Source organism: Filicampus tigris, chromosome 17 (genome assembly GCF_054856515.1).
Source record: "Filicampus tigris isolate MCC_2025a chromosome 17, RoL_Ftig_1.0, whole genome shotgun sequence".
NCBI lineage: Eukaryota > Metazoa > Chordata > Actinopteri > Syngnathiformes > Syngnathidae > Filicampus > Filicampus tigris.
In genome coordinates this window covers 16,444,318-16,466,433 of record NC_141233.1, presented here as the reverse complement: position 1 = coordinate 16,466,433, position 22,116 = coordinate 16,444,318, and the positions used below count along the sequence as shown (strand labels likewise).

Genomic DNA, 22,116 nt, shown 5'->3' with positions numbered 1-22,116 from the left:
CTGAAGGAAGTCATGCGCTTTGGTTTGAAGCATGAAAGCAAAGTCTGATGACTTTTTTTAAATTCAGCCTCCAAAGCCAGTATCGCTCAGCAACCTAAAATTAGGTAGGAACGTCTATCATGAGTAGACCCACAAAAAAAAGGATCAGGAGCACGTGTCCGAAAACACTTGAGACATCTGCCATTTTGGTTTGAAGTGCCCTTTTTAGCCATTTCCACGGTTCTTTGAAGGCAAGCTTGTCCCATTGCTACCAAATTGGAACCTTAATCGAATAATTTACTTTTTCTTTTTTCCCAATGTGGCCCTTCCCCCCCCCCCGCCAATGTATAAATATTAAGCTCAGATGTCTGTGAGCGTTGTCGTGACACAGTTGGTTTAAATCACCACAAAAGTATTGACTGCGGTTCCCGTTTCAGCCGTGACATGTTTCTGATCAAAGGCCGCAAACGACAAGCACGCCCGTCCATCTTTCTCCATTTTTGTCCACTGAGGTCACGGCGCATGCGAGCACATGAAAGTGTTGCCTTTTGTTGACTTTGCAAACAGACTTTCCTCGTTAGCGCCGCTTGCTTTTGCTCTCACTTTGCTGCTTTGCACTTTGGGCTTTATCTTTGCACGGCTCCTTGCGAGCATAACAAACACGAGTCAAGCTTCTGTTGCGGAAGGCAAGTCTGAAAGAAACATTCTTTGTGGGTGGCGACAGCTCATTTGTGGGTCAAAAGGCTGACAAAACCGAAGTGGATGGACGTTAGGACTGCAAAGGCTACACCGGGAGGGGGTGTGGGTCAACTTTTGTGGTCAAGGGACACATTTTTTTTTCAAATGGACAGATGGTCCGGCTCGTAACGTAGGTGAAAAAATCTAATTAAATTTGAATAGTATTTTCTTTTATTTAGCCTTCTTTTTCCTCTGCTGCCTGCAGCCAGGTCGGCATTGCAAATGAGAATCTGTACTCATTTGCGTTACCTGGATTTAAAAAAAAAACTAAATAAAAAGTGAGGGAAATAAATAAAGTGTATGTAAAATATTTTATTTTGGCAAAATAATTAATTCATGAATTTAGTTGTTATTTTTATGTATAATTAACCAAATATTTGATCAAATGAAAACTACGTACATTTAAAATGTCCAAATATTGTTTTCCATGTCTTCAATAAATTAATGAATAAATTATTTAGAAAGACAATGACATACATAAACCACAATTGTTTTAAATCAATTTAATTGTTGTATTTATTAACTCGTGATATGATAAGATTAAAGAAATGTTCAATTTCTGTTTGCAATTCTCATCTTCTATTTACAAATAATCAATTAATTTATTAATGAGCTCAATAAATAAAAATGATTTAAAAAAAAATGCTTTCCATGCAGTTTTTGAAGAAAAAAATGCTAAATTAATGAAGCTAATAACTTTGATTTTAATAATAACTAAACCTTTTTATTTGTATTATTTATAATCATTTAATAATTTATGAACCAATTATATAATACAGTTTAAAAAAACGAATGCACTTGGACTGTATGTGTAAGGCGTTTCTTTTATTAATACTTTTGAATTATTATTTACAAGAAATCTAACAAATTATGAAATGAGAACAATCAATAAAAATTACACTAATGTACTTGACCAGTGAATTTTGATTAAATTAAAAAAATATTTAATATACAGTACATTTGATTTTATTTTAATATATTATTTACATGATTACTTATTTATTAACCAACTATCACTCAAATTAAAAAGGAAATACATAATTTTACTATTTTTATTTCATTATTTACAATAGATAAACAAAATATTGATTGAGCTCAATTAAAAAAAAAAACAACTAAATAAATTGTAAGTAACCAATATTAGGAAGCGTGCTAAATTCATGCAGCAAATCTCACAGGATACATGTATGACATTTTCATTTCCAATATTCCTTGGCCTTTTGACTCTCTGATCAACTTCTTGTGCCTTTGATGATGTACCGAAGAGCGGCGCACAGGAGTCAGTACAAGTTACACAACCTCATCGTTCATGAAATCACTGTCCATGCATGTTATGCGGCGGGACGTGTTTGTGCATGCGTGTGCAGCTGGAATTGTGTGAACGTCATACATGTAAAAAAGAAATGAATAAATAAATACATGAATTCTCTCCTTGGAGATTAGCGTACAAGTCTCGAATCATTATTAGGGTCAATTCCAATGAATGACCTTTTTGGGGTTTCAAAATGCTTCGAAACTCGCTCGGTAGCGCCCCCTGGAAGGTTTTTAAAAATTCAGCCCTTGAAGCCTGTTTTACATGAAACAGGATGGATGTGTTTATCTCAACGGAGCGCACGAAAAAAGGAGTCAAGGGACCCATGCCCAAAACGGAACAGGAAGTCGGCCATTTGGCTTAGAAGCCACGAGGGCACTTTGATTGCTGCTTGCAACTTCACTTATGCTTGGAATACAAAATGTTCCACTTTCTCCCCGTACACTAGTAAAGAAAAGCGATGTCATGTTGGGCTGTGACTCGATGACATCATCATGAAATGGCTGCGCAAATAAACGCAGCAGCAGCAGCAGCAGCAGCAGCAGCAGCAGCAAACGTCCCTCATCTGCCGTGTCCTCGGCACACAACACGACCGTGACCTTTGAAACAAACATGGAACACAATACTCACGTTGAAGTCCCCGTTCCAGAAGATTCCAAATCTGCACCCTCAACGTGGAATAATTTTCAGGTGGAGTCATGAGCACGGCGAAATGGTCGCGCGGCTAAGGCATGTCGGCAGATGTTTCGTTCTTCTTCATGGATTTTTTCAACAGCTTTCAAGCACTTGAAGGCATGTGGTTTGTTTGTTAGTTGCCAGGATTACGCAGGGAAATAAATACACAACTGATTTCCATGAGGCAAAGTACCAGAATCATCTCGATCAACATTCATTTTCTTCCTTTTTTTTTTTTTATACGGATAGACAAATGCTAGTAGTTACACCGGTTTCCACTGATTTTAGTGTATGCTGACTTATTGCGGCGTGGTGACATTTGCTCAAGAATATTATGAGCACAACATCAAATTTACCAAAAAGTTCTTCGAGAATAAAATTGTATTTCTTTGAGTAAACGTCTTAACTGTTATATTTTACCAACTTAAGTCATAATTTATTTCTTTTAATTTTTTTTTGAGAAAGACACATTTTTCAAGGATGAAATCAGACTTGTATTGAATCGAAAAAGGTGGTAATGTTCCAAGAACAATGTGTGTGTGTGTGCAAAAACTGAGTTGTTTTTTTTTGTGTGTGTTACCAGCTAAGCCTCAGCAGAGGTCCGCTGAGTGCATTCTGTTGGCCTTCCAATTGCCTTGTGGGGACCCCCGCCGAGTGTTTGTGTACTTCTGCTGATTGCAAGATACTGAAATAAACATTAGCTCGGTCACACTCCAAAGACCTCATTAAAGTATAAACGCTTCAAGGCCGCCATCTTTTGCGTCTCCATCCTGAGAGGTTCAAGCCACCGGCATTACAGCGGAGCTCATTCCAGCCGGGATGTTTCGGCACATGCCCTGGATTCGCCTGCGCCCGCACGCCGCTGCGTTTGCGGATGAGGTCCGTTTGTGGTAACGTTTAAGAAAGTGACTCATTGCTTGCTGGCCTGCGACCATCCGTCGGACTTCTTTTATGATGCGCCATACAGCAGGGAGGCGCACAAAATGATGAAGTCACACCATGGGACGCCAAACTGAGAGGGACGCCAGCCACATCCTTCTAGAAATGGCTTTAGCGTTGCAGTGTTGTTCTTAGAATTTGGAACAATTCAGCCCCTGAAGCTGGTTCGACTTAGCAATGCCAAATTTGCTATGCAAGTCTACAATGGGCAGCCCGGCAAAAAAAGTCTCAAGAACATACGCCCTCAAACATACGTGAAATGACTTGTCGAGAAACAGCTAACAAACAAGGTCTTGGCCTCCTGCTAATTTGGAAAATTCAGCCCCTGAAGACGGTTCGTCTTAGCAAGATGACATTTGGTGCACGTTTATCATGGGTCAAGAATATCTCCGCAAAAAACACATAAGATGACTTCCCCCCCACCAAACACACCAACCAACAAATTAACTTGTCATGGTCTAAGCCTTCCAGTTGTTTCGAAATTTCAGTCCCCAAAGCTGGCTGGCCTTAGCAACGTGAAATTTGGTGGGCATGTCTATCAGCGGTAGACCTAGAAAAATGTCTCAAGAACATTTAGCCGAAACCTCATGGGAGATGACTTGTGCTAAAACACGAAACTAACATCTCAGCTATGCAAAGTCTTAGCCTACCGGTCATTTTGAAAATGCGTGAGATTTGCCGGCCATGCCAAGAGAAAAGTCTCAAAAATCCATGCCTGAACTTGGCCATCGGGGTTGGAAGTAGCCATTTTAGGGCGACTTGGGCCATTTCCAGGGCCCATCAAAGACAAACTCCTCCTACGGATGTTCTCCAATTACTACAAAAGTTCACCCTGGTATGCCCGAAAGACGGCCGGCGCTAAATGGTGCAAAATAGGCCTTTCTATCATTGCATGTTGGCAGAGTATGGCAGAGTCAAAGACTGATGACTCGCCATAATATCTAGACGCAAAATCTCAGCCCCGCAAGGGTGGCGGGCCTTCTGCTCCTGAGCTCATTTTTGGGGCTCACGCCCACCACTCCTACAAGACATCAATTTAAACCAGGATAACCACGCCTGCTGAGCTTGGTGAGTTTTTTTGGCATGCGACGGTCGTGACGGTGCTTTTGTTTAATGAGAATGAAGAAAAAAAAGCTGAAGACAGGATGTGCGGTTTGGAATTCTTTCATTCCCATGGGAATGGGGAGACTGGGGAAATTACAGGATGGCCGGTGTGATTGTCTGATGACAGTTTTGACCCCAAGAGGGGCTTCAGACCGCTGCTTCTGAAAGATTTCTATTTTTTTTTTTTTTGTCCGTGCTCCGCAAGTGTCCCAGAGTGGAGGCCGGCGAACAAAGCGATGGCGGACCTTTACCCTTCCGTGACGAAACATCAGCAATAGTGACGGGTGTTACTTTAGGATTCCATCTTTAATCATGTGAACTTCCTTTTCCTGCCCGTGACTCCCGTTTCCATCCTCTTCCTGACTGATCGGAACTGGGCAAAATGTTTCTTTCTCAGCGTGATTGTTCAACACTGCAGCTATTCAGTGTTCAATTTTTAATCAAGTGGAGTTGAAAGCGAGCCCGGTGGACGCCCTCTCTATTATTTGGCTTGGCGACGGGGCCCCGTGAGCCGGAACTTTTCAGAGGCTTCCAATGGCTGATGTTTTCTGTTTACACAAAATACTTCGAACCGAGGCACGGGGCCAGCGTCACTCAACAAGGGTTCGCCTTTACAATTAAATTTCCTCAGCCAGGAGGATCGATCGAGTCTTAATTCGATTGCATCATTTGTTTAATGGCGAGATTTTAATCACAGTACCGCGACCTCACCAGTGGCTCGTCATTCCCGAATGACTTCAATCGTTTTTGATGAGGGAACACAGGAAAAGGTTTTTGTTTTGGCTCGTCGTTTTACAGAATAATTACAGATAAACATTTCATTCAATTTCAAAGAAAACCATCTTGGCTATCAATGTTATCGCAATAATCAAACGTCAACAATGACAAAAATCACAGATACATGCGCCGAAAGTTTAGCCTGAAATTGCAATCAGGAACCACGTGTTCCTTTTTGAATATGATGAATCGCAAACGGGACATTAGAAATCGTAAACGGAAGCAATCATCATTTATTTTCATGCATGCAAGACCAAGACCAAGGCGACAGTGATAGTATTCCAGAAATCGGAATAAGCACTTTGGAAATTGGACACGGCAACAGCTAAAATGAATTGTCATGCATGATTATGGTGACAGCGATATGCCAACCCTGTAGGAAAGTCAGAATTCCATCACATATTGGTATTAAACACTCCTCTTGGTCATTTATATATCACAGGAAAAGCTGTAAACGGAGACACAACATACAGTAGTTACAACAATTACAATTTAAATCTTTCGCAGTATTTTGAAGGCTGAAAACAATTCTCGGACTGGACTTTGAATTGTTTTCTTCAACGACACAATTGTCGTTAAGTCACGTCAAGGTTGTAAACGCTCCTCAGTGAAAGTGGAGAATATGAGCATGTGTCCAAATTGAGCATGTGCAAGTATGTCATGACCCAAAACGACAACTTCCAAAACAGCACTGTCGTAAGCCAGAAAGACATCGACAAAAGATCGCCAGCTACTGGCCCGGCATGCACATTACAGCATTAATACTTTTCGCACGTCTTTTGTGCATGGGGGTTGTATTACGGCGTAATTCCATTTGCTTGGTGTCACGTAAACATGGCTCCCAACGAGGACTGACGCCACTAGACCGGCTACTTAAAAAAAGCGGAAAATCGTTGAACTCTTACGCATGGGTTGACCTTCCGCAAGCTTGGTCATGTACAGTATGTGGACTTTTTGCTTTAGAAAGAAAGGGGCCCGTGTGTGTGTGTTAAAACTGAACCGCACCCAGAACTCCTGGGCCCTCATAAAGGAACCTCTTATCCCCGCTCTGATGTTGACACAACTCTTTCAACAGAGCGCTGAGAGACGCTCGCAACAATTGCACTCGCGGTAGTTTGACGTGTCATTATTGTTGAAATGAAGAGCGCACCACACATTCTGTAACAGCCTTTTCATAGCCGTTGGTCAAGTAAAGCAACAGTATAGATGAAAACCCAATTTTTGTATCTTTCGTTTGGAAATAATTGACACGGTAGCAGTGCGGTCAGTCATTTTGAATTCAGCACAGTGCTGGTTTTGTGTGCCACTAAGTACCAGATTGTTTTCTTAAAAGTGCAGACACTCAACGCGCGTCATTAAGTGAGTGGCAAAGGACAAAAACCTGCGTCTACGCCTCTAGATTGGTACATGAGGGCATATAACACACCAAATCAATTTTTCCTCATTTACCGTACATTCATGTTTCTGCACTGATTGCATGGCAGGCCGTGTAGTAGATCGGCAGGCCTCCCCTGCCCCCTGCTGCACACTTGTGGTACTAACACTAGGATTGGACACTCATTGGCCACAGTTGTAAACAGGGCACAGGCTATTTAATAATCCGTCGGAATTTGAGTATTTTTGCCCCTCAGCAAAAGTCAGATAAGCAGATGTGTCTGAAAGATTCTGAGTGATTTTCTTGTGGTGTGTAGGGTATGTTCAAAGTGATTTTTCCCCCTCTCCGATCTGCTTGTAAAACGGTCCAATTATGACACAAGCAAGACTGAGAAGGAGTTTTTGATGGTAGAACAATAATTCATTGACATAAGTACAGCTAAGAAACCTGCCGTGAGCCACACTGATTTGCCACATGGCTCCAGATTAACATGAGTGTCTTTTTTACATGCTGTTCGTCATTCACTCCATAAACTGCATCATGTTTTCTCATGATCGTGTCACAAACTTTCTACTACCTACCGCAGAACATATTGTTACTGTGTTTACACCTAAACATGTCTGATTCCAACATGTTAGCATTTCTCTCCCAAATAATCCAAGTGACAAGATGATATATCGCCTCCTAATCTTGGTTTCCAACTCAAAATTAAACGTCCACAGCGGTGAATGCGTTTCGCCTCATCTACACATGCCGATAATCTGCCCAAATTTGAGCATATTTGCACTCTGAAGAAGATTCAGAAGCGATTATCCTGTGGGGTGGGGTGTAGGCCAGGATGTACTATGGGGGATTTTTCCTCCCCGATCTGCCTGGAAAATGGGTAACACACAAATGATTAATCAGTATTCAAGGTCAATCAAACAGGTATGAGGCGTTTGGCTACCTCTAGTTTTTGCTTGAGTTAAACGGCAGTTGGCACCCGCGTTGAGCCTTATTACTGCCATCTACTGGACTAGCGTGTGGACATTTGAATGACAGGAAGAAAAGTTGTTGTTGTTTTTTTTGATTGAGTGAAACTTAAATATTTCCTCTAACCATATTCTTTTTTTATTTGTAATTTTTCAAACTATATATTTCCCATTCAACCTGATGCTAGGCTACTACGTCAGCCGGCAAACCCCGCCCACCTCCGCCCCAAACCGGAACTTGAGCTGTTGTTGTCACACTGGAAGAAGATGGCGGCCGCTCCTACTTTTTTTCAATGAAGACTCCGATGTTTCCCTTCTCTTTCGTTGTCCTGCGTTGGAGCCGCTGTTGGCCGATATGCAACCCGCAAGGCGAGTACACCCTACCCGCCAAGTGTGTCATCGCGGGGCCGTCGTTTTCCGCCGCGGAGAACTTAAAAAAAAGCCCCTTCGAGCGGCGGGCTAGCATGCTAACTTTAGCTCCGCAAGCCTTCAGCGGGTCGGGCATCCACTGAGGCGCTCCACGACCATGCGTGTCCCATGCCTTCAAATTGTCTAGGTCGAAACCTTCGACTAATTGTTTTTTTCCTTATTAAGGACTGCATTCATGCAATCATGCAATCATGTTTAGACGTAACAGACAACTTTCCTGCTGAGTGATTTTCTTCTTCGTTGGTAATGAGGCACTGGCCCAGCTGGCCCTTCAGTTCGCTTTAATACTTATCTTTTCTGAAATGTGTGTTGTTGCCACACAGGGCGTGAATCCTTGCTTTAGGAGGGCGACGGTGAGGGCAGCATCGTCTACTGTCACCTTGTAGTTGGCGGCTCACCACAATGGTATATTCATCATAATCCTAATATATGATAATAAAAGTAGTCCATACCTCATATATGAAATGTAATCCCTTAAATTCCACCGGGATTGCTTCTTTATATATTCACCGATTTATGCCTGTTCCCCCCGCAGCAACAAGTTTTGGAATATGCATTAGATCGAGCAGAGGTAAGCAATGTTTTTCTCGACCCTTTCCCTGGCGTGCTTTAATGCAGTCGCTTTTGATTTCAACTAGTGTCATTGTTAGAAAGGAAATTGAGAAAACATTGAGTGCACCTAGTTTATATTCCACTTGATTCACAAATATGGCAAATTTACATGTTAAACCTACTGTCATAATCCACGTTCTTTATTGCAGACTCAATTTTGAGTAAATATTCACATCCACTATACTGGACGCAATATTTGGAAAACCTCATAGTGAGGCTGGGCATACTTTTATTCAGATGCTTTCAATTTCAAATAAATATGTGAGGATAAGCGGCTTGGCTCATGGATGGATAAGTAAAGGAAAAAAAAATACAAGTGCAAATAATTATCATTTGTAATCTTAATCAAGAAGTATGGTTGCACCCCTGCAGTAACTGGACACTGCATTAGATACATCTAGCATTAAGGCTATTTCAAGTGCTTTAATGCGGACTGTTTGTCTTTAGCTTCACATATATTCCGCATTCAGACCCAATAACCATAAAACAACTTAAGGTGAACCTAATCTTAAAGCAGGTACATTCTCATATACAGTATGTCACTGAACAGATGCATCAGACCATCTGTCATTAAGAGCACCTAATGCTATCTTGCTGACCCTTTTCAAACTATTACATTTTGTCATAATTCTAATCCTTTTTCCACTACTGTGTTGCTCAGTACATTGTGGAAAGTGCTCGCCAGCGCCCCGCCAGGAGACGGCTTTCCTCTGGCGGCAGGAAGAGTTTGTATCAGAAGCTCTATGAGCTCTACATAGAAGAATGTGAGAAGGAGCCAGAGCTGAAGGTCAGTCCCATCAGCCAATCCGTGGGCTTCTACACAGTCGTCACGGTTACGAGTGCGCATCTCGTCTGTGCGTGTGCGGCAGAATTTCAGGAGGAACGTGAAGCTGCTGGACAAGTTGCTGTCTCAGGAGTCGGTGTCGTGTCTGGTGGTCAACTTGTATGCCGGCAACGACGGCTACTCGCTCATGCTCAGGGGCAAGAATGGATCAGGTGGGGAAACCACCTGGCCCAGACGGGCCCCCGGTCGAGTAGGTCTGACGTCCTGACATCATTTTTTTTCTAATTCCGCTGTTGGACAGATTCTGAAACCATCCGACTGCCGTATGAAGAAGGAGAGCTGCTGGAGTACCTGGATGCTGAGGAGCTGCCACCTGTCCTTGTTGACCTGCTGGAGAAGTCACAGGTGTGCGTGTGCGTGTGCGCGCGCGCGTGCGTGTCTATGTAGCTGAATGTGCGTACGTACGTATGTGTGTGTATCTGTCTCATGTGTGCTGGTAGCACAAAGCATCCCGTAGCCGTCACAGATGTGGAGTGTCGGCGTCCTCCTCCATTGTTGCTTCCCGTTGTCCAGGTGAACATCTTCCACTGCGGCTGCGTCCTGGTGGAGGTGCGAGACTACAGGCAGTGTGCCAACACCAAGATGCCCTCCTACCAGAGCAGGCACGTGCTGCTCAGGCCCACCATGCAGACTCTCGTTTGTGACGTTCACACCATGACCAGTGACCACCACAAGTGGACACAGGTATGTTGCTCGCACATGTCACAGCAAGAATCTTGCCCGTTTTGAATGATTTCTTGATCACGAGTGCAAACACTATTGGCTTTTTTTTTTTTTTTTTTTTTTAAAGAGGAAGTCAACCCAAACATACTTTTTCAAGAATATGTTCTATCCTGATTAATATTATATCTGTGGAATATGAGTTAAGCAGCAAAATGCACCCGTTTTTCGTCATCTCATGGGGCGGCCATTTTGTCATTTCTGTCGACTGCAAATGACATCACGTTCGTTAGCAGTTAGCATCTTGGCGCACACACACGCACCTGGTTTCCATAGCAACCTCTCATCCTCAGGACGACAAGTTGCAGCTGGAGAGCCAGCTGATCTTGGCCACGGCCGAGCCTCTGTGCCTGGACCCCTCCATCTCTGTCACCTGCGCCGCCAATCGGCTGCTCTACAACAAGCAAAAAATGAACACCCGCGCCATGAAACGGTACCTACCGCCACACTAGAACTCCACCTATGTGGCAAAATTGTTTGAGATTCTCTCTACAAGTTCTTCTGTATTTTATTTTGTTGTTAATTCCTTTACACGCTAAAGCTGCTTCAAGAGGCACTCTCGGGCGGCGCTGAACCGCCAGCAGGAGCTGTCGCAGCTGCCCACGCCGCGCCAGCTGCGCCTCTACGACTACCTGCAGAAGAGGAAAGAGAGGAAAGCCGCGCCCGTCATCGACCTGAAGATCTCCAAGATCGGAAATGTGAGCGCCCACACCGCATCTGCCGTTAGCATTTCCTAGCGTTACGGGAACATTGAGGTCTTGATTGCTTGTGGTTTATGGAACTAGAAGGTTCCATTCAGATATACTCATGTCTGAAAGTGCGAGCCTCTAGCAAGGTATTTTGACATTAGCCGATTACCCTACAACTTTTGCTTCTTGTACTTCCCGGAACTAAAAGCTTCCGATCTGTTCAGTGCTGCAAGCCCCACCCGAAAGGTGCCAGGACCTTTCGAATATAGCGCCTCTGTAGCAGTTGTTGTTGTTTTATGGCCCTGACAAGTTACCAAGGAACTTTTGGTTCTTAGTATTTGCAGTGCCTCGGACTGAAAGGTTCCAATCAGTTCCTGGAGGCAAAAAAAATGGTCGTGGACGTCTCAACAGTAATAACCTCCTTCCTCGAACTTTTGATTCTTGATACTTTTACGTTTTGAATCAATTTAGCACTGCAGACTCCACCCCAAGCTTTCTTTGACAGCTAGAATGTACTACCCCTTGCCTTTTGCCCCCAGTAAAGGACCCTGGCATAAAATTTAGATCATTTCATATCTGCATCAAATGTCACTTTTAATTTTCACCGGTGTGCTAGCTGGTTTCAATAGCACTCACTTGTTTCCCCGTTTGTTTTTTGTTGTCACCCAGTGCGTGGACATGTGGAGACAGAACAGCTGCCAGCTGAGCGTTCCCAAAGAAATCGACGTAAGCGCAAGCTCTTGACGCTGGTCGAATTCCGCACGTAGAAACAAGCATGATGCAGTTGTGTGTGTGTTTGCTCGCAGGTGGAAAAGTACGCTGTGGTGGAGAAATCGCTGCAGTTGGAAGAGTCTCAGCCCACCACTGTGATCTGGCCCGCTGAGGTAAGTGCGTTGGACCATTAAGCGCTCGAAAATTCCAGGAATTTAGGACAACAAAGGGTGGGGCAGCACAGTGGTTGGATGGCTATCACTTTTGCCTCACAGTGAGAAGTTCTGCTTTCGAGTTGCCACGGTCTTCGAAGTACTAAAAACATGCGCCTAAAAGATTGCTATAGGATGTCATGCATGACATGCCTTGTTCAAAATCTGTTTCCTCCCCCGCACAGGAGGTTGTGGACGACTACACCTTCGAGTGCGAGGTGGGCGGTCAAGCCCAGAGGACCAAGGTGTCTATTGTCCAGTCGCTGGGTGACCCTCTGGTGTACGGCAAGATCTACTGCACCAAAGACGGCAAGGCCGACGAGGACGGCGCAGACCTGAAGCTCACGCATCCGCCGTAAGGCTTCCAACTTTGGCCACGCCAGGAAACTTCAACCAAATCTCTGAATAAACAGCCTGGCTTTTTTTTTCCCCCCCCCCAGGTTCCTCATCGGCTCTAAAATGGATGCCGAGAGGTGAGTGGGCACATTTGAGAGGGTTTCAGCAGTTATATGAAGATCTCGCGGTACAGTCGATCCCTTTTTCACAGGAGTCAACAACAAACCATTGTGAACAACAAAGCATTGATTTGAATAACAAAAATCTGCGAATAGTTGAGCGGCCCGCTAAGATTTTTTTTTTGTGTTTAAATTGCCAAACCGATCCCGAAGCTGTTTAATTTACTTTCAAAACCGTTACCTGAAGTTTGTTTCCAGCCTAACCTCTGAAGCGTTCAATGTTGGCATCATTGCTGGTATCTCAAGTTAGCTTCCAATCGTAGTGCCAATGTTAGCTTCAGAAATTAGTTTCAAACATTACCGCTAGCGTCCGAGCTAAGAGCATCATTACCTCCAGCGCTAGCGTCCAACGTTGCCACCAGTGTTGGCTGCAACCGGGTAACTGGAGGTGCAACGGTTAATCGAGCAATCGACGACTGATGCGAATCAGACTGATTAACAACTATTTGGATAATCAATTCATGGTTTAGAGACCTTGTCTAATTCAAAATTGTGCTGCCCCTCACAAATGTCTGATTTGACTGTGATTCTCTGTGTGCGTCAGGTTCCTCGCGCAGTACAAATGTGTGTACGAGCGAGATGTTAAGTGTCAGGTTAAGATGTCCCACAACTCAGGCAGCCTGGCGCCAGCGCCCCCCTCCCCCGGAAAGGACGAGGTGCCCTTTATCATCATCATCACCATCATGATCCACTCAAGGAAAAAAATGATTAGAGCAGCCAGACTGTTTATTCCCTTTCTTGTTCATTTACAGGCCTGACGCAACCGGTACATCTATTTGGACAAATACAACAAAAATAACTCATAAAAGTCGTCGGATTTAAGAGCTCCATTTCCCTGGATAATATTCCAAATCACTTCATTTCTTACCACGATAGCTGTGGCATTGCAGTGCCAACGGCGGTGCTTTGAGGCATTCCATGTTTTCCTTTCTGCCTGTTAGTCACATGATTCACCTTTAGTGGTACGTGGCATACACATGAACAAGAAATGGTAGAAAACAAGGCGGTCCCATCATTTTTTCCATGACTGTAAGTTGATGCTCCCTGTGTGGGTCGTGAGATTTTAACACATGGCTGTCGTCATCTCTGTCAGGGTGACGGCTTTTCTCCGTTGGTCCAAACGTCCGTTTTGGGCAAAGGGGTGAAGCACCGGCCGCAGCCCATCAAACTGCCGCCGGGGTCGGGCAGCAGCTCCTCAGGTATGTCCCGGGGGTGACTGTTAAGGCGCCGGTGCTTGCTTTCCTCTTTCGGTTCTTGGCACTGATAGTTGCTGGACGTAAAAGGTTCCGATCAGGTCATTGCTCCAGACCAAAGCTTGCCGAACCTTGTGGAAGTATCCTCTTCCGTCTGCTCCGCAGGTAATCCATTCAGCTCCCAAAGCGCAAGTGGTCTTCTCAAGTGTCCTACACCGCCGCCCCCCGCCAAAGGCCAGCCCCTGAACAGGAAGCACTCCATGGAGCTGGGACAGGTGGGCCTGCTGTCCCCCGCCTCGCTTTCGCCCATGAGCGCCACGCAAAGTGAGTACGAGTCCCGGAACGGTGACAATTGCTCTTGCCGGCGCTTCTGGCTGGGGGTGAAACCGTACGAATCATTTCAAATCATCGTCGTGAGCAAGTTACACCTTTTTTTTTTTTGGGACAAATTTCACACAAAAAATCCAAATGAACAAAGTCACAAAATCATTCAAGCTTCAAAATGTATGTCTCATTCAGGTCTTCCCGGGCTCTGCGTGTATTTTCCACATTTGCCAGAATTTCCACTTTTCACCTATTCCCAAATTTGAATTTGAGAAATTGAGTAAATTCACTATCTTCCAAGCCGTTGAAATCATTCCAACATCAAATTGTTCAACATTCCAAATGTTCCTGCCTTTTGAAGAGTTCTGCATTTTCCATAAGCAAATTCTCCAAAGAAAATACAAACACTGCCAATTTGGGTTTCATAAGACATTGAAAAAGATGTAAAAACGGTGTCTCTCATGCACCTCTTAAATAACAATATTAAGCATTTTGATTGGCCACGGCAAAATGGTGCGCTTGTGTGTAAAAGTGCTTTTTTGTCGTAGGATCGGGCACCCCCACCAACACGCCGTGCTCGACGCCGCACCCGGCCGACGCGCTGGGGCCCCCGTCGGGGACGGCCACCCCGCCGGAGGCCCCGGCGCAGGCCGGCCTGCTCGCGCCCTTCGCCCAGCAGCAGCAGCTGGCCCTCGGCCAGCCGCTGCCCGTCATGACCATCCCGCTGCCCACCGTGGGCACCTCCATCACCACCGGCACCACCTCGTCGCCCGTCATGGCCAACCCGGCCGGCCTCAACTTCATCAACGTGGTCAGCTCCGTCTGGTGAGTGCCCGACCGACTAAGCTCCGGCCGCTGTGCCATTGCGCCCGAGCGCAGCTGCCCCTCTGAAATGAAAATGAAAATGCCAACACAATCGGAGGTCGTTTGATGGCAATTTTGTGACGTTTTTGCAGCAACCCGCAGACGCTGATGAGCGGCTCCAACCCCATGCTCGGTCCCGGACTCAACCTGAGCGGAATCCTGCCGTCTGGAAGCCTCATGCCTTCCATGCAGCCTGCCGCGCAGACCGGTCAGTAGCAACCGTCAAACCAACGGCCAATCGCTTGAAAGGAGTTTTATGGTGGATCGAGGATGACAGCACACACACACAGAAAAGAGACAAAAGATGCATTTCAAATAGTTTTGGTCATCCTAAAGAGATTGCTGTCATCTTCCGACTCCTCTACTTACGTAGGAAGCGAGAATGAAATGTGTTTTGCTTTGGAGAGTTATCTGTAATCAGTATCAGTGGAAAAAACAGTTATCATGCATCCCTAATTATTAGGGATGTTCAATACTGTACCACATTTTTCCAGACAGATACATCGCAGGTACCGATACCTTGAAATTAGGCCGGGTATCGGCCTGATACCGATACTTGGCATCGGAACTCACACATCCCTACTTATTATTTTTTTAAAAAGGTGATTACCTACATTTGTTTATATTACTCACATATTTTTTGTTTTATTATTTACAATAAATTAATTCTCTGCAATAAAATGTAAAAAAATAAATAGAAAAATGAAGTATATTTTGACTCACCAATTTTAGTGGGAGGGGGGGGACAGGATGAAAATGTGTAATTGTCTGTACTTTGCATGTTTACATTGATTCACAATCTGGATCAGATCTGGATTTATTATTGTTGTTGTTGTTATTATTTAGAATTTTTTTTAAAACATTCATCATCAGTGTGTGGGATCCTCTCCCAAATAGGAACATTGCAGCTATAAATAGAGCCTTGGTGGAGGTTAGCCTAATCATTTGTGTGTGTTTCTCTTCCAGGGAGTCACTTTGGCCTGAACAGCAGCACCGGGCTGCGACCGCTCAATTTGCTGCAGGTCGGTGTCGCCTTTCTTTTCTTTTCGGCGTCCACGGCATCATGTCAACGCGTTTGTTTGTTGACATGTTAAGATCCCGAGCGGTCCGCTCATCTTCAACCCCGTGCAGCAGCAGCAGCTGTCGCAGTTCTCACCGCAGAGCCAGTCGAACACTTCCAGCCCTCAGCAGCAGGGGGACACGGTGAGTCATTGCGCTGCTCCGCAGTCTCCGCTTAGCTGCAGTGGCCCCCGGCGACCTCTAAACATCAGAACATGTCATCCTCGCGCAGCTGAACGTTAGCGAACCTCGTTACTGTGTCTTTCTTTCCCCTAGCTTGGACTGTGGACGCTGTATTGTTTTGCGCCGCAATCTCCTCTTTGCTGCAGCTGTCCACGTTCTCCTCTTAAAATGCAATACAAATGTTATTTGTCTTTGCCGCACATGCACATGATTGATTACTTTGTTGCTGTGCCTTAGCTTCCTTAACTCCAGATCCTGCTGTACTTTGCTCCGCAGTCTCCACTTGGCTGCAGCTGCCTTTGTTCTCCTCTAAAAATGCAATACTCACATTTGTTGCCTTAATAAAAGCCAACGTTAGCCTAGCCCTTTGTGGTGCCACAGTGGTACTGATGTATTATGATCCATAGTCTCAACGTGGCTGCAACTGCCCTCAGTCTCCTGTCAAAATAGCATAAAATAAAAGTGATCTTCCTCACGCACGCTTATGTTAGCGTGCACCTTTGCGGTGCCTTAGCTCCAGACCGTGCAATATGGTACGCCACAGTCTGCACTTGGCTGCAGCTGGCCCTCAATCTCCTCTCAAATCCAAATGAACGTTTGTGGTCTTGCAGGGCGACCAGGGCGCCGACGCGAGTTTAGGAAACCAGCAAACGGCTGTCATCAACTTGGGCGTGGGCGGCTTCATGTCTCCGCAGGCGGCAGGTACGACCACCCCGACCCCCCCTATGTCCGCCCCTCACAAATCCGCACTGAACACACACACACACCCACACGCATTTCCCTCCTCCCTGTAAGTGTCGCGAGTTCCACTAGTGTGCTAACATGTAGTAGTTGACTCTGTAGCCAATACATGGCGATTGTACTCAACTTCCCTTTCTTCTCTGCTGCGTTACTTTGTTTTATCGACCCCACCCTCCCGCCCCGACCCCTTCTTCTTCATCACTTTACTTTCCCTCCCTCCATTGCATCTCCTCGTGCAATATTTCCCTCTTTTTTTTTTTTGTTCTATTGCTTCTTTCACCCTTTTGTTATGTTTTTCCCTCCTGGGGGACCCCCCCACTCCCACTCCCCCTTCCCTTTCCACCTACCCATCCTCCTCCCCCCTTCCCCACCATTAGTGCTGTCCCAGTTGGGCTGCGGGCTGGACGGGTCTGGGCCCCCGCTGCCTTCTCCAAGGCTTCAGCAGCAGCACCAGCCTCAGATCCAAGTAACTGTGACATGGACATACACACACATGTGCACAAGGGCCATTCAATTAATGACCAAAAGAAAAGAACAAATTCAATCAAATCAAATTGGATTTCGTTTAATGGGCCCGTCCGACGAGCCGTTTGACTCCCTTTTTAGAAGCACATCAGTCACTCCATCTGTGTTGTATGTCGAGCATTGTGATTGGCCGCTGCCACGCCAAGCATGGTGCAAAAGCGTCGTCCGATTGGCTGCATGAGTGCTGTGGTCGTCACGGTTACCTTGGATGATTGTCTTCTCTTGTGTTACCCCGCGCTGACAAAAGGTCAAAGGTTCGCCACCCTCATCAATGCTGTCGCTGTCTGCCGAAGACGATCTTTACTTTCAGTAAACCAAGCGTTTCTAAAAAAAAAGTTGGATAGCTTGCCGAGAATTGAGCCGTTGCTTTGTTTGACTAAACCGCCGTTCTCCAAATTGTACCCGTCACATCGACCTTGCAACAGTGCCCTTGCTAAAATGCTCATTAGTAGTTCGTGCAAAGGGAAGGAAGGAAGATTATGATTACTTTGCTTAAACAAACTGAATGTACAGCTTTTTCAGTTACATGGCTGTCGCAATGTGTGTTGTCGGTGTTTTGTTGAACCCCGATTTAGCGTCTTATCACTTTGTTGTACTAACCCATGTGTGTTAACATGTTTTTCAATTGGGTAGCTAATGCGGCGCAGCAATGCCGCCATCCTGTGACAATTATGGATACTTTGGTTTTAACGCGCCAAGTGTTTTCTACAGCTTTTTGAGTTACACAGCTATCACAGCAAGGATTGTTTGCTTTGCCCCCAATTTATCCACTGTGACATCGACAGTGTGCAAAATGACATCGTCGAGGATGGAACCGATCGCTGTTATTTGTTTTCCCTCGCTCTGTTCCACGGATTCTTTCCTCACAGTTGTCCAAATATGGTCGATTCCTCTGCGAGGTCCACCCTTTGTCCCGTGTCCCTCATTTCGTGCTTTGCTGGAGCTTCACTAACACGCTCGCTTGCATTGGAAAGCCGTTGGAGCATTCATTTATGGACACATGTACTAGTATGCACTTTTTCCTCACTTGTCAGACAATTCAGTGCACTGTTAAAACAGTTGTGTTACTACTAGTTACAGCTTTCGCTACTGGAAAACAGTTAGTGGGCATTTGGGGGGTTACTAGCTGAGATATACCGATTATTAGTAGTCAAGGCGACCGATAACCGATATTTGGAGCAAATATGATTTTTTTCGTAGAAAAAGAAAATATGGGCATAAGAATCTCAAAAATAAAAAATAAAAATCTTTGTTGAAACGTCTTTAAGCATAAGTTTGTTCAACAATTTTTCAGATTTGCATAATGTAGATTTTTTGGGGTATTATTATTACTATACATTATTGACAATATACATCTTTGTTACCAAATTGTAACAAAAAGTTCAGGGAGCATCCAGGGTCGTGAGCATGTCTTAAAAAGTGAAATGAAAACACTTAAAAAAGTGCAGCACAGTATTTTACTGTGTACTAGTGCTCCAAAAGTGTCACTATTGGGAAAAAACGAAAGCGGTGGAAGTCCTTTTACGACCGTAGTATGCTGAATTCTCTTAGTGGTAAGGACAAAAAGTATACAGTAGTACATAACAAATAAATGCTCAGTGCGTTTTCCCACACGCTCGTAACATCATTCCGCCGCCATGGTCATGACGCTGCCGACGACTTACCGCCCGCTGACGCTGCTCTTTGTGTTTCCTGATGCAGTTGCAATTCTTGCAGCACCAAATGCAGCAGCAGCAGCAAATGGCTATGGCGGCGGCCCCCCAGGGAGCGGCGGGGGGCCCACAGCATACCGCCAATCAAGCAAGAAGTAGGAGGAAGAGGAGCACGCCGCAGCCCCTCCCCAAACCTCGCCAGGCGGAAACGTTGCCCCCCGCCACGCCGAGGCGCGAATGACCCGCGAGGAAGGAACCCTGCTCCTATTTTTTTTTTTTCAGCCACACAAGATGAAGAAGGTTCATGTAGCTGAATACTTCCACTAAGACCCCCTACATTGGTTTGGGAGGGGGCGGGGGGTCACGAGAGGATTCCTCACCGCACATCTTCCCGCAGAACAAACTGATCCTGGGGGGCCGCAGTCTACCTCTCGAGCCGCTTTTGTACGTCGGCGCTGGATTTGGAGCCGTGAGTGTTGACACGTTTCTGGACACTTAAGAAATACTTTTTTAAGATGTCTTTGTCAGCAGTTTTATTGTTGTTAAAAAAGAAGAGGAATATATATTGACAGTGAAAATACAGCTTTTAGATATATATATATAAAAAAAGTGGATGCCCAATTTTTTTATGTGATGCTTTTGATGACTTTGTCGATGAGTTTGTGGATTTCTTTCTGCCGCACTGTCGCTCGGCTGATCAACTCCTGGAGTTTTTCCCCAGACAGAGGTGTCCCACCTTTAAAAAAAAACAAAAAAAACCCAGAAAAAAAAAAGCTAACTGTCAAGTTCATGTGAAAGCAACAGCGACTTACCCCTTAAATGCAACAAATGTTAATGTAACATGGAATCATCAAATGACATCAATAATGCCCAAAGATGTACATTTTAAAATGAAACCAACAGCCATCGCTTTCTGTCAGCGTAAAAAGCAGAATGGATTGGATTTGCTCTTCAGCACAAATTAGGCTGATCTTGAAGTACTTCCTGTTTGCACTCTTCTTTCAGATTTTCAGACAATAGTTAGAAACTAACAGGTACACACAACCACCGAAAAAATAACCGAAACAAGAATACCAAGTCCTGAGACTGAGGACTTAATTCTGGGTCCCTCCACCTCGGCCAGATGAGATTTCCTAGTTCCACTGAACGCATCACGAGACCGAAGCTGCGGTACTGACCTGGTTTGTGCACGGAGCACAGGCGTCCTTTCTCGTCTGTCACCACGGTGAAGCGAGCGGTGGCCAGTCGCTCTTCTTCGGCCGTGGGGTCCGCCAGGAGGACGGAGCTTCGAGGCGCAAAATGGATGTCACGCTTTTGGACAATCAGGATGACGTTTAGATGGTAGGAAAAGTCTGAACTCACTCATCAAAGACGCAGAAGGAGGCGGCAAGGGGATGCTTGAGAATCCTCAACCCGCGTCGCTTTCCCAAGTCCACCTCCGGCACGCCCGTCTCGCCGTTGACGGAGACCTCGGGGAGTGTGGCTGCGTGGGCCGAGATCAAGATGAAAAGTCGACGGCAGCTGAAACGAGCGGGATGGGTTGTACGTACTGTTCTTCAGGGCAGACAGAAGAGCCAGCGTGCACGCGTCCAACACGTTGCCGTCGTAGTCCAGACACATCAGGTCGCAGTACAACGACCAGCACAGCTATAGAAACAAGAACAACTTGAACGTAAACTTCGTCACACTTGTAAACGAACAAAAACTAAAATATGAAGCATACTTTTTGTTGTATTTTAACTTATTCTATTAGTACTTGTTTCACTATTCGTGACTGTTCACCCCCATTTAGTCCCTCACCTTGCCTCGTTCAATGCACAAATCCTCCATTTGTAACACTTCTGAACTGCAGTGACAAAAAAACAAAAAAAATATCAGGCATAAGGAAACATGACACAAAAAAAACTTTTTTTTAATCGATCGCTATACACCTCTCGATGATGTCGGCCATGAACTGACTGGCAGCCTGGGCCTGCTCCCCCGGCGGTCCGGGTCGAAATTGTGAAGAGCACAGTGGCGGCAGGTCCACGTTGGGCACTGGAAATGTGTTGTCATCAAAAACTATTGCAGGAAAAAAAAGACAAATGTCTTCATCACCCGGTACTCACCGATGAAACCTTTCCCCGGCGCCTCCACTGACGGGTTAGCCAGCTCCTGCACGAGAACACCAAAAACTGAAGTCACAACAACAACAACATAACTCGCCGGGCGGCATGGATTCATCCACACCAGGAGCTTGTGTTTCTTCTCCTTTTCGAAACTCATTTACCGCTTTGACCCCGCAGATGACGGTGGTGTTGCCCAACTTCACCAGCGCCGAGCCGTCCGCTGTACTGATGGACCCTGAGGACAGTTGCAATATAAAAATGCATTTTTGCGCAACTTTGTGACAAGCAAATGGATGCCTCAAAGGAAATACAGTAAGTTGTTTGAAGGGCCATAAAAGAGTGCAACTGACCAATGTTGACCGTCGTGGTTCGGAATTCTGACAGTTCGCGTCCATCCGGTCGACAGTTTTCTTTCTGGAAACATGAAAATGTGCAAGGTGACGTTCTTGGTCAATGTGGTGTATTATTACATACAAAGCTTGAACGTCACCCACCAGAAAGCTCCGATGGTACTCCAAAGGCTCAGCCGTCCTGAACACAACCAAGACAAATGCGAAATCAATTGGACGGAAATTCAATTGAGTTGATTTGAACCAACTCGCCATGGACAAGTACAAATTATCACCCAACCTCACGAATATGACACTTGTACAAAAGGTTCATTTCGAACTTGGTGAATTGATACATAAATACGAGTAAATTTGCTAAAAAATTGTGAATTTGTGAGCTGCCTTTCTTACTTGAATCCAGCCGCCATGATGTTTTGGTTAACCACGTGGTTTCGAAGTTTAACTACGGAAGCCTATAGGGAACAAAACTAAAGGCCTTTTTGCTCCGTGCAACTGAAACCTGTGGTAACAATTAC

General features: G+C 45.2%; 2 protein-coding genes across 3 annotated transcripts in view; one reads left to right on the top strand and one right to left on the bottom strand.

Annotated features, from left to right (window-relative positions):
- Positions 1 to 20,114, top strand: part of supt20h (SPT20 homolog, SAGA complex component) — a 27,838-nt gene extending 7,724 nt beyond the window's left edge. The window contains exons 3-25 of one of the 2 annotated variants that reach the window (XM_086057378.1): positions 8,059 to 8,239; positions 8,623 to 8,704; positions 8,835 to 8,870; positions 9,573 to 9,698; positions 9,781 to 9,907; positions 9,997 to 10,100; positions 10,269 to 10,439; positions 10,769 to 10,908; positions 11,017 to 11,173; positions 11,834 to 11,890; positions 11,971 to 12,048; positions 12,273 to 12,442; positions 12,528 to 12,560; positions 13,147 to 13,258; positions 13,696 to 13,801; positions 13,961 to 14,119; positions 14,668 to 14,944; positions 15,076 to 15,191; positions 15,950 to 16,005; positions 16,079 to 16,186; positions 16,837 to 16,927; positions 17,344 to 17,432; positions 19,193 to 20,114. In XM_086057378.1, the coding sequence (XP_085913504.1) occupies positions 8,702 to 8,704; positions 8,835 to 8,870; positions 9,573 to 9,698; positions 9,781 to 9,907; positions 9,997 to 10,100; positions 10,269 to 10,439; positions 10,769 to 10,908; positions 11,017 to 11,173; positions 11,834 to 11,890; positions 11,971 to 12,048; positions 12,273 to 12,442; positions 12,528 to 12,560; positions 13,147 to 13,258; positions 13,696 to 13,801; positions 13,961 to 14,119; positions 14,668 to 14,944; positions 15,076 to 15,191; positions 15,950 to 16,005; positions 16,079 to 16,186; positions 16,837 to 16,927; positions 17,344 to 17,432; positions 19,193 to 19,384 (2,508 nt within the window). In that variant the 5' untranslated portion in view covers positions 8,059 to 8,239; positions 8,623 to 8,701 and the 3' untranslated portion in view covers positions 19,385 to 20,114. The remainder of the gene's footprint in view (positions 1 to 8,058; positions 8,240 to 8,622; positions 8,705 to 8,834; positions 8,871 to 9,572; positions 9,699 to 9,780; positions 9,908 to 9,996; positions 10,101 to 10,268; positions 10,440 to 10,768; positions 10,909 to 11,016; positions 11,174 to 11,833; positions 11,891 to 11,970; positions 12,049 to 12,272; positions 12,443 to 12,527; positions 12,561 to 13,146; positions 13,259 to 13,695; positions 13,802 to 13,960; positions 14,120 to 14,667; positions 14,945 to 15,075; positions 15,192 to 15,949; positions 16,006 to 16,078; positions 16,187 to 16,836; positions 16,928 to 17,343; positions 17,433 to 19,192) is intronic. The other variant, XM_086057379.1, reaches the window with a different exon arrangement.
- exosc8 (exosome component 8) lies at positions 19,660 to 22,116 on the bottom strand. Its single transcript, XM_086057384.1, has 11 exons — positions 21,992 to 22,116; positions 21,746 to 21,782; positions 21,602 to 21,665; positions 21,413 to 21,486; positions 21,252 to 21,297; positions 21,075 to 21,180; positions 20,944 to 20,989; positions 20,694 to 20,790; positions 20,506 to 20,626; positions 20,322 to 20,428; positions 19,660 to 19,879 (listed from the first exon to the last, which is right to left on the bottom strand). The coding sequence occupies exons 1-11, from the start codon at positions 22,006 to 22,008 to the stop codon at positions 19,770 to 19,772; spliced, it is 825 nt and encodes a 274-aa protein (XP_085913510.1). The 5' UTR covers positions 22,009 to 22,116; the 3' UTR covers positions 19,660 to 19,769.

Coding starts and splice junctions, on each gene's coding strand:
- exosc8 (XM_086057384.1), bottom strand. Junction 21,181..21,251: donor GCCGGGGAAAGGTTTCATCG/GTGAGTACCGGG, acceptor ACACATTTCCAG/TGCCCAACGTGGACCTGCCG. Junction 20,429..20,505: donor TCCTTCTGCGTCTTTGATGA/GTGAGTTCAGAC, acceptor TGCGCCTCGAAG/CTCCGTCCTCCTGGCGGACC.